This window comes from Oncorhynchus masou, chromosome 29 (genome assembly GCF_036934945.1).
Source record: "Oncorhynchus masou masou isolate Uvic2021 chromosome 29, UVic_Omas_1.1, whole genome shotgun sequence".
Classification (NCBI taxonomy): Eukaryota; Metazoa; Chordata; class Actinopteri; order Salmoniformes; family Salmonidae; genus Oncorhynchus; species Oncorhynchus masou.
In genome coordinates, this window is record NC_088240.1 from 84,535,493 (window position 1) to 84,549,994 (window position 14,502).

Sequence of the window (14,502 nt, forward strand, 5' to 3'; positions counted from 1 at the left end):
ACCACATGAACTGACCTGTCTTCCACTACTACCATCTATTAACCACATGAACTGACCTGTCTTCCACTGTTTACCACTACTATCATCTATTAACCACATGAACTGACCTGTCTTCCACTACTACCATCTATTAACCACATGAACTGACCTGTCTTCCACTGTTTACCACTACTACCATCTATTAACCACATGAACTGACCTGTCTTCCACTGTTTACCACTACTACCATCTATTAACCACATGAACTGACCTGTCTTCCACTGTTTACCACTACTACCATCTATTAACCACATGAACTGACCTGTCTTCCACTGTTTACCACTACTACCATCTATTAACCACATGAACTGACCTGTCTTCCACTGTTTACCACTACTACCATCTATTAACTACATGAACTGACCTGTCTTCTACTACTACCATCTATTAACCACATGAACTGACCTGTCTTCCACTGTTTACCACTACTACCATCTATTAACCACATGAACTGACCTGTCTTCCACTACTACCATCTATTAACCACATGAACTGACCTGTCTTCCACTGTTTACCACTACTATCATCTATTAACCACATGAACTGACCTGTCTTCCACTACTACCATCTATTAACCACATGAACTGACCTGTCTTCCACTGTTTACCACTACTACCATCTATTAACCACATGAACTGACCTGTCTTCCACTGTTTACCACTACTACCATCTATTAACCACATGAACTGACCTGTCTTCCACTGTTTACCACTACTACCATCTATTAACCACATGAACTGACCTGTCTTCCACTACTACCATCTATTAACCACATGAACTGACCTGTCTTCCACTACTACCATCTATTAACCACATGAACTGACCTGTCTTCCACTACTACCATCTATTAACCACATGAACTGGCCTGTCTTCCACTGTTTACCACTACTACCATCTATTAACCACATGAACTGACCTGTCTTCCACTGTTTACCACTACTACCATCTATTAACCACATGAACTGACCTGTCTTCCACTACTACCATCTATTAACCACATGAACTGACCTGTCTTCCACTGTTTACCACTACTACCATCTATTAACCACATGAACTGACCTGTCTTCCACTGTTTACCACTACTACCATCTATTAACCACATGAACTTACCTGTCTTCCACTGTTTACCACTACTACCATCTATTAACCACATGAACTGACCTGTCTTCCACTGTTTACCACTACGACCATCTATTAACCACATGAACTGACCTGTCTTCCACTGTTTACCACTACTACCATCTATTAACCACATGAACTGACCTGTCTTCCACTGTTTACCACTACTACCATCTATTAACCACATGAACTGACCTGTCTTCTACTACTACCATCTATTAACCACATGAACTGACCTGTCTTCCACTGTTTACCACTACTACCATCTATTAACCACATGAACTGACCTGTCTTCCACTGTTTACCACTACTACCATCTATTAACCACATGAACTGACCTGTCTTCCACTACTACCATCTATTAACCACATGAACTGACCTGTCTTCCACTGTTTACCACTACTACCATCTATTAACCACATGAACTGACCTGTCTTCCACTACTATCATCTATTAACCACATGAACTGACCTGTCTTCCACTACTACCATCTATTAACCACATGAACTGACCTGTCTTCCACTGTTTACCACTACTATCATCTATTAACCACATGAACTGACCTGTCTTCCACTACTACCATCTATTAACCACATGAACTGACCTGTCTTCCACTGTTTTCCGCTACTACCATCTATTAACCACATGAACTGGCCTGTCTTCCACTGTTTACCACTACTACCATCTATTAACCACATGAACTGACCTGTCTTCCACTACTACCATCTATTAACCACATGAACTGACCTGTCTTCCACTACTACCATCTATTAACCACATGAACTGACCTGTCTTCCACTACTACCATCTATTAACCACATGAACTGACCTGTCTTCCACTACTACCATCTATTAACCACATGAACTGGCCTGTTACCTCTACTCCTATAAAGCCATGGTGGCTCAAGGGTATGTCTGTCTGTCTGTTATTCTGTCTGTCTGTTATTCTGTCTGCCTGTCTGTCTGTGGAGAACAGCTGTTTCCTTCAGCAATGCTGCAGTGCCACGCCTGCCAAACACTCAATGAAATACCATCACAGTCGAGTAGCAGGCAGCCGTGTACATACATCCAACACCCTCTGCAGCTGTAGCACAAAGAAGGCTCCTTTTACTGTTCAACGCTACTGCCTGTTGGGATGTTGCCTGGCATGTTACAGATGCCAATGGAGTATATTAGATATGTATAACATCGGTCCATAATGTTATTGTGTCAGAGAGGAATGAGGGACAGGGGAGGGATGGAGGACAGGGGAGGGATGGAGGACAGGGGAGGGATGGAGGACAGGGGAGGGATGGAGGACAGAGCTCCAGAAAGGACTGTCTGTTACTGTTAGCCATGTGTTTTGTGGCAGTCTGGGAACCACAATATCATCAGAAGTGTGTGTGTGTGTCCCACAGAGAAACTCATGAATCCATGCAGAAAGATCCAGACCAGTGGCTCGATCATCACACACTCTTCTCCCTATAGATGAATGAGCAGACTGCCTTCTCTGTTCTCACTATAGATGAATGAGCAGACTGCCTTCTCTGTTTTCCCTATAGTTTAATGAGCAGAATGCCTTCTCTGTTCTCACTATAAATGAATGAGTAGACTGCCTTCTCTGTTCTCACTATAGATTACTGAGCATACTGCCTTCTCTGTTCTCCCTATAGCTTAATGAGCAGACTGCCTTCTCTGTTTTCCCTATAGCTTAATGAGCAGACTGCCTTCTCTGTTCTCCCTATAGATGAATGAGCAGACTGCCTTCTCTGTTCTCACTATAGATGAATGAGCAGACTGCCTTCTCTGTTCTCCCTATAGATTAATGAGCAGACTGCCTTCTCTGTTCTCACTATAGATGAATGAGCAGACTGCCTTCTCTGTTCTCACTATAGATTAATGAGCATACTGCCTTCTCTGTTCTCACTATAGATTAATGAGCATACTGCCTTCTCTGTTCTCACTATAGATTAATGAGCATACTGCCTTCTCTGTTCTCACTATAGATTAATGAGCAGACTGCCTTCTCTGTTCTCACTATAGATTCATGAGCATACTGCCTTCTCTGTTCTCCCTATAGATGAATGAGCAGACTGCCTACTCTGTTCTTCCTATAGATAAATGAGCAGACTGCCTTCTCTGTTCTCCCTATAGATTAATGAGCAGACTGCCTTCTCTGTTCTCACTATAGATGAATGAGTAGACTGCCTTCTCTGTTCTTCCTATAGATAAATGAGCAGACTGCCTTCTCTGTTCTCCCTATAGTTTAATGAGCAGACTGCCTTCTCTGTTCTACCTATAGTTTAATGAGCAGAATGCCTTCTCTGTTCTCACTATAAATGAATGAGTAGACTGCCTTCTCTGTTCTCACTATAGATTACTGAGCATACTGCCTTCTCTGTTCTCCCTATAGCTTAATGAGCAGACTGCCTTCTCTGTTTTCCCTATAGTTTAATGAGCAGAATGCCTTCTCTGTTCTCACTATAAATGAATGAGTAGACTGCCTTCTCTGTTCTCACTATAGATTACTGAGCATACTGCCTTCTCTGTTCTCCCTATAGCTTAATGAGCAGACTGCCTTCTCTGTTTTCCCTATAGCTTAATGAGCAGACTGCCTTCTCTGTTCTCCCTATAGATTAATGAGCAGACTGCCTTCTCTGTTCTCCCTATAGCTTAATGAGCAAACTGCCTTCTCTGTTCCCCCTATAGCTTAATGAGCAGACTGCCTTCTCTGTTTTCCCTATAGCTTAATGAGCAAACTGCCTTCTCTGTTCTCCCTATAGCTTAATGAGCAAACTGCCTTCTCTGTTTTCCCTATAGCTTAATGAGCAGACTGCCTTCTCTGTTTTCCCTATAGCTTAATGAGCAGACTGCCTTCTCTGTTCTCCCTATAGATTAATGAGCAGACTGCCTTCTCTGTTCTCCCTATAGCTTAATGAGCAGACTGCCTTCTCTGTTCTCCCTATAGCTTAATGAGCAGACTGCCTTCTCTGTTCTCCCTATAGCTTAATGAGCAGACTGCCTTCTCTGTTCTCCCTATAGCTTAATGAGCAGACTGCCTTTCACCGATGGACAGGAACCTCCTGTAAACACTCTCATTACATCTCATTCCTTCTTCTTTCTCTCTCTCTCTCTCGCTCTCTCTCTCATTTCACTTCCTTTTCAGTTTAGGAGTGAAGCATGAAAGCAAATGTTCATCTCTCCGATGTCGAGTTAAGGAAGGAAAGAAATATACTCTCATACTGAAATGGTTTTAAGGTAGGCTTAAAGGAAGGTAGGCTTAAAGGAAGGTTGCCGTATATACAGTAAGGGATATGTCAATCAGTTCATTCTGCAGGATTGACAGGCTGTGGGAAGGTTGCTGTAGTGGTGTATATAAGAGATATGTCAATCGGTCTATTCTCCAGGATTGATAGGCTGTGGGAAGGTTGCTGTAGTGGTGTATATAAGGGATATGTCAATCTGTCTATTCTCCAGTATTGACAGGCTGTGGGAAGGTTGCTGTAGTGGTGTATATAAGGGATATGTCAATCGGTCTATTCTCCAGGATTGATAGGCTGTGGGAAGGTTGCTGTAGTGGTGTATATAAGGGATATGTCAATCGGTCTATTCTCCAGTATTGACAGGCTGTGGGAAGGTTGCTGTAGTGGTGTATATAAGGTATATGTCAATCGGTCTATTCTCCAGTATTGACAGGCTGTGGGAAGGTTGCTGTAGTGGTGTATATAAGGGATATGTCAATCAGTTCATTCTGCAGGTTTGACAGGCTGTGGGAAGGTTGCTGTAGTGGTGTATATAAGGGATATGTCAATCTGTCTATTCTCCAGTATTGACAGGCTGTGGGAAGGTTGCTGTAGTGGTGTATATAAGGGATATGTCAATCCATCTATTCTCCAGGATTGACAGGCTGTGGGAAGGTTGCTGTAGTGGTGTATATAAGGGATATGTCAATCGGTCTATTCTCCAGGATTGATAGGCTGTGGGAAGGTTGCTGTAGTGGTGTATATAAGGGATATGTCAATCGGTCTATTCTCCAGGATTGATAGGCTGTGGGAAGGTTGCTGTAGTGGTGTATATAAGGGATATGTCAATCGGTCTATTCTCCAGTATTGACAGGCTGTGGGAAGGTTGCTGTAGTGGTGTATATAAGGTATATGTCAATCGGTCTATTCTCCAGTATTGACAGGCTGTGGGAAGGTTGCTGTAGTGGTGTATATAAGGGATATGTCAATCAGTTCATTCTGCAGGTTTGACAGGCTGTGGGAAGGTTGCTGTAGTGGTGTATATAAGGGATATGTCAATCGGTCTATTCTCCAGTATTGACAGGCTGTGGGAAGGTTGCTGTAGTGGTGTATATAAGGGATATGTCAATCCATCTATTCTCCAGGATTGACAGGCTGTGGGAAGGTTGCTGTAGTGGTGTATATAAGGGATATGTCAATCGGTCTATTCTCCAGGATTGATAGGCTGTGGGAAGGTTGCTGTAGTGGTGTATATAAGGGATATGTCAATCGGTCTATTCTCCAGTATTGACAGGCTGTGGGAAGGTTGCTGTAGTGGTGTATATAAGGGATATGTCAATCGGTCTATTCTCCAGTATTGACAGGCTGTGGGAAGGTTGCTGTAGTGGTGTATATAAGGGATATGTCAATCGGTCTATTCTCCAGTATTGACAGGCTGTGGGAAGGTTGCTGTAGTGGTGTATATAAGGGATATGTCAATCGGTCTATTCTCCAGGATTGACAGGCTGTGGGAAGGTTGCTGTAGTGGTGTATATAAGGGATATGTCAATCTGTCTATTCTCCAGTATTGACAGGCTGTGGGAAGGTTGCTGTAGTGGTGTATATAAGGGATATGTCAATCGGTCTATTCTCCAGTATTGACAGGCTGTGGGAAGGTTGCTGTAGTGGTGTATATAAGGGATATGTCAATCGGTCTATTCTCCAGGATTGACAGGCTGTGGGAAGGTTGCTGTAGTGGTGTATATAAGGGATATGTCAATCTGTCTATTCTCCAGTATTGACAGGCTGTGGGAAGGTTGCTGTAGTGGTGTATATAAGGGATATGTCAATCGGTCTATTCTCCAGGATTGACAGGCTGTGGGAAGGTTGCTGTAGTGGTGTATATAAGGGATATGTCAATCTGTCTATTCTCCAGTATTGACAGGCTGTGGGAAGGTTGCTGTAGTGGTGTATATAAGGGATATGTCAATCGGTCTATTCTCCAGGATTGACAGGCTGTGGGAAGGTTGCTGTAGTGGTGTATATAAGGGATATGTCAATCGGTCTATTCTCCAGTATTGACAGGCTGTGGGAAGGTTGCTGTAGTGGTGTATATAAGGGATATGTCAATCGGTCTATTCTCCAGTATTGACAGGCTGTGGGAAGGTTGCTGTAGTGGTGTATATAAGGGATATGTCAATCAGTTCATTCTGCAGGATTGACAGGCTGTGGGAAGGTTGCTGTAGTGGTGTATATAAGGTATATGTCAATCCGTCTATTCTCCAGTATTGACAGGCTGTGGGAAGGTTGCTGTAGTGGTGTATATAAGGGATATGTCAATCGGTCTATTCTCCAGTATTGACAGGCTGTGGGAAGGTTGCTGTAGTGGTGTATATAAGGGATATGTCAATCCGTCTATTCTCCAGTATTGACAGGCTGTGGGAAGGTTGCTGTAGTGGTGTATATAAGGGATATGTCAATCGGTCTATTCTCCAGTATTGACAGGCTGTGGGAAGGTTGCTGTAGTGGTGTATATAAGGGATATGTCAATCGGTCTATTCTCCAGTATTGACAGGCTGTGGGAAGGTTGCTGTAGTGGTGTATATAAGGGATATGTCAATCCGTCTATTCTCCAGTATTGACAGGCTGTGGGAAGGTTGCTGTAGTGGTGTATATAAGGGATATGTCAATCGGTCTATTCTCCAGGATTGACAGGCTGTGGGAAGGTTGCTGTAGTGGTGTATATAAGGGATATGTCAATCGGTCTATTCTGCAGGATTGACAGGCTGTGGGAAGGTTGCTGTAGTGGTGTATATAAGGGATATGTCAATCCGTCCATTCTGCAGGATTGACAGGCTGTGGGAAGGCTGATGAGATGATGCTTTTCTGTCACCTGGGCTGTTCCTGACAGCTGCTGCATCCATGATAAGACCTGTCTGTCTCTCAGTCTGTCTGTCCGTCTTCTCAGAAATTGCAGTCAATATTTCCCCTTCCGTCTAGCATGCCAAAGTAAGTTTCTGTTGAATTTGTTTGGGCTTTTTCTCTTAGTATTTGGAAATGGAAATGCATAGGAAAGGGAAAACCATTTCAGATTGATTAGGATGATGCATTTCCCATAATACAGGTGATATTATCAGTGAGGGGAATTTCCACATTCATAGAATTCGATACTAACTGTGCAATCTTACAGATTTGCAAATATTATTAGATACAATACCATCAACATGTCCCCTATTACCTGAACACTGTATCACACATCAGCCAGTCTGTGCTAAAACAAAACAATCAGAATTAGCCAGGGATGTCATACCCTCAAAGTGACCAGTTACCAAGACGGTGATGATGCCAACCTCTTATTTCTGGGTGTAAGAATATAACTGGTCTTCCGGGAGGGCTGAAGGTTCCATTAGGAAACAAATGCTTGCTTTCATCCAGTAAGCTCTCTCTCTCCATTCTGCAGGCTAAGCACAGCTGTCTGGGAGGACCGTGAGGGATGGGCTCGTCCATCAGCACAAAGTCAGGCCAGAGGGAGGGAAATGTGGCCCGAGTTGGGAGGATGGGTGGGGTAGGCTGGGCTTGTCTGGAGACACAGGGGACATACTGCACTGTCTGGTCGGGCACCAGGATCATTTAGAAGGGCGTTTTAATTACCGTGAGAAGCTATTAATGCTAACTAATGCTTGCGTTTAGGAAATAGCCCAAGCAAGACAACGAACAAGTCCTTAATTGCTTGTCAAATGGTCTTCACTCCAAGGAAGGTCTCCTATTTCTCTATTTTTTTTAACCTCAAATGACTGGTTTAGCCGTTACACATGGACACTTGTACTGGTACTGTGCCACATTACAGTATATCATGGGTTCTGTAAGACACTTTTCTTAGCTTGTGAGTGGGATAAGCATCTTTGACTTGAGAATGTATTGATCCTGAATTTCTCCAAGGGGAATGCAGGTGCATACGACCACATTGGAACAGTGAGAGGTAGATTCATCATTTCAAGGATTTCTGCTATAAGCAAATATTGTAATGAATGGGGGATACGCAAAATGAGTCTGGAACTATCCGACGGAAATGTCAAGGAGGCATGTTGCTGTGCTGAAGGGACTCCCCCAGAATGGAATCCAATCATGGATTCCACAGAATGGAATAAAGCACAGCACTAAGGACATGATATCACTGAATGTAGATTACATAGAGATCTGATGAAAAGGAAATAGATTTGTTCAGACAATGTGGAGGTGTCAGAAATAGTGACATAGCTTGTGTCTGGTGGCCCCTTGTGTGTGAAATGATGCTTGGCTTGGCTGTTTGGGAAATGATCATATTTTATATGAGAATAACTGGAATAACTACTCTTCTTTGCTCTCAGCTGGAACCTTAGCTCTGGTCCAGGGCATTAAGTGCAGCTTTCTGATGTTGAGCCTTCAGCAAGTTGGACTTAACACTCTGGACCAGAGCTACTAGAAACTATGGTCAATTCTGGCAACTTCCAGAACTTGAGAAAATCTAAATCAGGTCATTAAGAATCCCCCCCCCACACACACAAAAAAAAACTTGTTTGCAAGGATTATCTGTCTTTAACTTGTCTGTACAGAAATGGAAGTGTGTCTGTTAGCAGGCCTGTTCAAAAGGACCTCTCACACTATGGTGCAGTTCAGATGTAACTGCTCTCATTGTTGCCCTGACAGAAAGTAGTGGGAGCAGACATGCGCAGTACTGGGGCGTGTGGTGGGACAGGGGAGAGCTTTTCTGCCTATTAAGCACAGTGACATTCTTTGTCTGAAGGACACTGGCTGCCGTCCAAAAACTGGGCGCCCAAGCCGTTTAATTTTAAACCATAAAGAAGTTCTTGGCACAAAAGCCCTTATGTGGGCTTTGTCGCAATTAGATTAACCAGAAAGGGCAACAGAGCGGATAGAACAGGATTGGGCAGAAAGGTATTGCTGGGATATTATGCTGTGTGGCATGTTCAACTGTGGAGGAATTAGCTGGACTTGACCCTCCAGTGATGGAATATGTCCAGGGGAGAGGACAAACTGCAGATTAATAGAGTCGCATTACAGCTAACAGTGGTAAAGGTGTTTGGCCCCCAAACCGTGGCAGCTTCAAATGCAGCTACCTACCGGTATCTCTCTCTCTCTCTCTCTCTCTCTCTCTCTCTCTCTCTCTCTCTCTCTCTCTCTCTCTCTCTGCTCTCTCTCTCTCTCTCTCTCTCTCTCTCTCTCTCTCTCTCTCTCTCTCTCTCTCTCTCTCTCTCTCTCTCTCTCTCTCTGTGACACCGTTAATATGCTCTTCTCACTTACAACTTGAAGTGTATTTTGATGGCTTTCAGAGTAAGTTTCATATTAATATGTCAACCATGTTTTCACAAAATGGCATCCATTGAGGAGGAACATGGAATGTATCTGTTGATGGATTGTGCCTGTCTATCAAGAAGAGATTAAGTTGTATGGTGGGATGGAATTGAAGTCAGAGCAACAGTATGTCAATCACTGTGGTCACTTTTCCCTTTTAAGATGTCCCCACGATCTGCCCAAGCTGCATCCCAAACGGCACCCTAAGCCCTATATACACACTACTTTTGACCAGAGCCGTATGAGAACTACTACATAGGGTGCCATTTGGGACAGAGCCTCAGTCTTTATCCAGAGTCACTGAGGCAGCAGCCAATAAGAGCCATTGTTTTACTGCTCTGGCTCCACCCTAGAAGTTCCAGTTAAGTATGTCCTCAGCACCTCTGTCCTCTTTCTGACCTCTGTCACACAGCGTGGTGCCAGACAGGCTGCGGAGGCTTAGCTCCTTTAACACAGTTGGCTGAGATGGTGGAGCTATGATTCACAAGATGTTTTCTCTCTCCAGTACGCTCCCGTCTCTCTCTGTCTCCGTCTCTCTGTCTCTCTTTCTCTCTCTCTCTCTCTCCATCTCTGTCTCCTCATAACAACCAGGCCAGTTAGTCAGACCTTCCTCTGGGAATCATTAAATTAGCACAGACAAAAAAGTTTCTCCAAATCTCTCTGTAATGGGTCTGCTGCGTTGTTGGATGATGTCTCTCAGCCTCATTTCCTGTGTAGCATAAACTCCCTCATTGTTAAAGTGGCACTCCAGTCTCCTTTTACCCTCATTTATCACCTGATTAACTTAACAAAAGGTACATCTCAATGTGTGGTCCAGGTATTATGACATGGCACAAGTGGGGGGGGGGGGCTTTCTCATCTGTTCTCTATTACTCCTCTTTTGTTCCCCCACACAAAACACAAGGGGGAGCCCGATGACATCAGAGGGCACCATCAAACTCCTTGAAGTTTTCAGTTGTGTCGAAAAAACAACGTTTTGCTCCAAAAAACATTTGTGTGTGTGTGTGTGTGTGTGTGTGTGTGTGTGTGTGTGTGTGTGTGTGTGTGTGTGTGTGTGTGTGTGTGTGTGTGTGTGTGTGTGTGTGTGTGTGTGTGTGTGTGTGTGTGTGTGTGTGTGTGTGTGTGTGTGTGTGTGTGTGTGTGTGTGTGTGTGTGTGTGTGTGTGTGTGTGTGTGTGTGTATTACTGTATTTATATGTGGGATATTGTTTCCCAACAGGAAAAGTTCCAAAATAGCAGGAGTGCCTCTTTAATTGAGTCAAATGTCTCTAGTTGGATTTGGATTTCCACTCTAAATAAATGGACACATTATGTGAAACCTCTCCCTCTCAATCATTTTACTTGTCCACCCCATCCCAAACCCAGTGTAAACAGAGATGGATAGAGAACTACAGCCGTGGTCCTCAGTTATTCTCTGCTCAATCTATCTCTGCCAAGACCCTAATACACTTCCAGGTTCTAAAGTAGAACACTCTGCTCCACTCTGCATGTTGGTACAGAGGTGGATAGAGAACTACAGCCGTGGTCCTCAGTTATTCTCTGCTCCATCTATCTCTGCCAAGACCCTAATACACTTCCAGATTCTAAAGTAGAACACTCTGCTCCACTCTGCATGTTGGTACAGAGGTGGATAGAGAACTACAGCCGTGGTCCTCAGTTATTCTCTGCTCCATCTATCTCTGCCAAGACCCTAATACACTTCCAGGTTCTAAAGTAGAACACTCTGCTCCACTCTGCATGTTGGTACAGAGGTGGATAGAGAACTACAGCCGTGGTCCTCAGTTATTCTCTGCTCCATCTATCTCTGCCAAGACCCTAATACACTTCCAGATTCTAAAGTAGAACACTCTGCTCCACTCTGCATGTTGGTACAGAGGTGGATAGAGAACTACAGCCGTGGTCCTCAGTTATTCTCTGCTCCATCTATCTCTGCCAAGACCCTAATACACTTCCAGATTCTAAAGTAGAACACTCTGCTCCACTCTGCATGTTGGTACAGAGGTGGATAGAGAACTACAGCCATGGTCCTCAGTTATTCTCTGCTCCATCTATCTCTGCCAAGACCCTAATACATTTCCAGGTTCTAAAGTAGAACACTCTGCTCCACTCTGCATGTTGGTACAGAGGTGGATAGAGAACTACAGCCGTGGTCCTCAGTTATTCTCTGCTCCATCTATCTCTGCCAAGACCTTAATACACTTCCAGATTCTAAAGTAGAACACTCTGCTCCACTCTGCATGTTGGTACAGAGGTGGATAGAGAACTACAGCCGTGGTCCTCAGTTATTCTCTGCTCCATCTATCTCTGCCAAGACCCTAATACACTTCCAGATTCTAAAGTGGAACACTCTGCTCCACTCTGCATGTTGGTACAGTATCTGCCACATCTGAAGGATGCCCCGAATTTACCTGAACCTACTCACACCCAATACTACACTCTAGATTTTGAAAAGTATTTATTGTTTAGACATTGCATTTGTAGCCATGTTAGCAGTTTATTAAAGTGGTGATACATTCTAACCTAAACTTTATTGTAATTATTTTGCTACTATGGCCTATTTATTGACTTACCTCCCTAATCTTACTACATTTGCACACACTGTACATATATTTTTCTATTGTGTTATTGACTGTACGTTTGTTTATGTGTAACTCTGTGTTGTTGTTTCTGTCGCACTGCTTTACTTTATCTTGGCCAGGTCGCAGTTGTAAATGAGAACTTGTTCTCAACTAGCCTACCTGGTTAAATAAAGGTGAAATAAAAAAAGAAATCAACTGAATGGCACTGAATAGGAATGAGTGTTTACTGTTATAATGACTGTAATACTAATGAATGAATGAATAATGATGCTGTTGTTTATATCTGAATTCCAGCCCCCGAGATCTGTAGGATCCACCCAGGAGGATGCAGGGCCTCAGGAGAGCCTCAGGAGGAACAGCTCTAGCCAGCTCTGACTTCTGGTGGGGCGGGACAGCTGGTGTTGTGAATCAGGCCGCTATAGTGCCAGACACGGCTTCTTCCCAACACCAGGGTCACACCCCACTGTCCGCAGCACCGAAGCCCCGGAGCCCAGCCCTCTCCCTCACCGGCAGCAAGGCACAGCAACAGCACCGTCCGCAGCACCGAAGCCCCGGAGCCCAGCCCTCTCCCTCACCGGCAGCAAGGCACAGCAGCACTGTCCGCAGCACCGAAGCCCCGGAGCCCAGCCCTCTCCCTCACCGGCAGCAAGGCACAGCAACAGCACTGTCCGCAGCACAGAAGCCCCAGAGCCCAGCCCACTCCCTCACCGGCAGCAAGGCACAGCAACAGCACTGTCCGCAGCACCGAAGCCCCAGAGCCCAGCCCTCTCCCTCACCGGCAGCAAGGCACAGCAACAGCACTGTCCGCAGCACCGAAGCCCCAGAGCCCAGCCCTCTCCCTCACCGGCAGCAAGGCACAGCAACAGCACTGTCCGCAGCACAGAAGCCCCGGAGCCCAGCCCACTCCCTCACCGGCAGCAAGGCACAGCAACAGCACTGTCCGCAGCACCGAAGCCCCAGAGCCCAGCCCTCTCCCTCACCGGCAGCAAGGCACAGCAACAGCACTGTCCGCAGCACCGAAGCCCCAGAGCCCAGCCCACTCCCTCACCGGCAGCAAGGCACAGCAACAGCACTGTCCGCAGCACCGAAGCCCCGGAGCCCAGCCCTCTCCCTCACCGGCAGCAAGGCACAGCAACAGCACTGTCCGCAGCACCGAAGCCCCGGAGCCCAGCCCACTCCCTCACCGGCAGCAAGGCACAGCAACAGCACTGTCCGCAGCACCGAAGCCCCGGAGCCCAGCCCTCTCCCTCACCGGCAGCAAGGCACAGCAACAGCACTGTCCGCAGCACCGAAGCCCCGGAGCCCAGCCCTCTCCCTCACCGGCAGCAAGGCACAGCAACAGCACTGTCCGCAGCACCGAAGCCCCAGAGCCCAGCCCACTCCCTCACCGGCAGCAAGGCACAGCAACAGCACTGTCCGCAGCACCGAAGCCCCGGAGCCCAGCCCTCTCCCTCACCGGCAGCAAGGCACAGCAACAGCACTGTCCGCAGCACCGAAGCCCCGGAGCCCAGCCCTCTCCCTCACCGGCAGCAAGGCACAGCAGCAGATCACAGGAAGACAGATCAAAATGCATGCCGAGACTAGTGGAGGATGTGTCTTTCAAAAACAGACTAGTTGAAGTTAATTAAAAATAAACTAAATATTCCACTGTGTGTCTGAGGCATAAGAGGAGCATTTGAGCATGGGCCCGAAGCATAACCACCATTGTTTAATTCTCAATTGTGATTAAAGTAGAGTTGTATTGTATTGACTTGCCTTATGACAGCTTCTGTGTGTCTGCACACTAGGACTAGGATTCAACATCAGTGAACTATCAGAGCATAAGACAGTACAACTAGAGAGAGGACAGTGCTGATGGGAATAGCATGACATGAATAATCAATCCAAATGAAACGTGTTCCGGTTTATGTAAAAGCATGACAAATGAAAGGCTGGGTGTATTCCTTTGTCTGGGATTAAATAGAAAATGGATGTTGATGTTAGTCTCAGTCTTAGTATCAGTACGCTTTGTTGGCATCCCTCAGTGCTGCTTTTATTTCACTTTATACTTTTATTAAAACTCATCAAAGGACTCTTTATTTGTTATTCATTACTTAACGAATTGTATGTTTCATTGTGTGGTGGTAGTTTGTGAGTGAAAGTGTTTAAGTACAATTGTGAATTGGTTTTTGCATCATTATTCTAATAATAAAGTAGGATACATGTGAACAACGA

The 14,502-nt window shown here is 45.3% G+C and overlaps 1 protein-coding gene across 1 annotated transcript in view; it reads left to right on the plus strand.

Moving 5' to 3' along the window:
• LOC135520843 (mucin-1-like) overlaps positions 1-14,502 on the plus strand; it is a 47,043-nt gene extending 32,541 nt beyond the window's left edge. Inside the window, exon 3 of the mRNA XM_064946649.1 lies at positions 12,583-14,502. Coding sequence (XP_064802721.1) covers positions 12,614-13,906 — 1,293 coding nt within the window. The 5' untranslated portion in view covers positions 12,583-12,613 and the 3' untranslated portion in view covers positions 13,907-14,502. The remainder of the gene's footprint in view (positions 1-12,582) is intronic.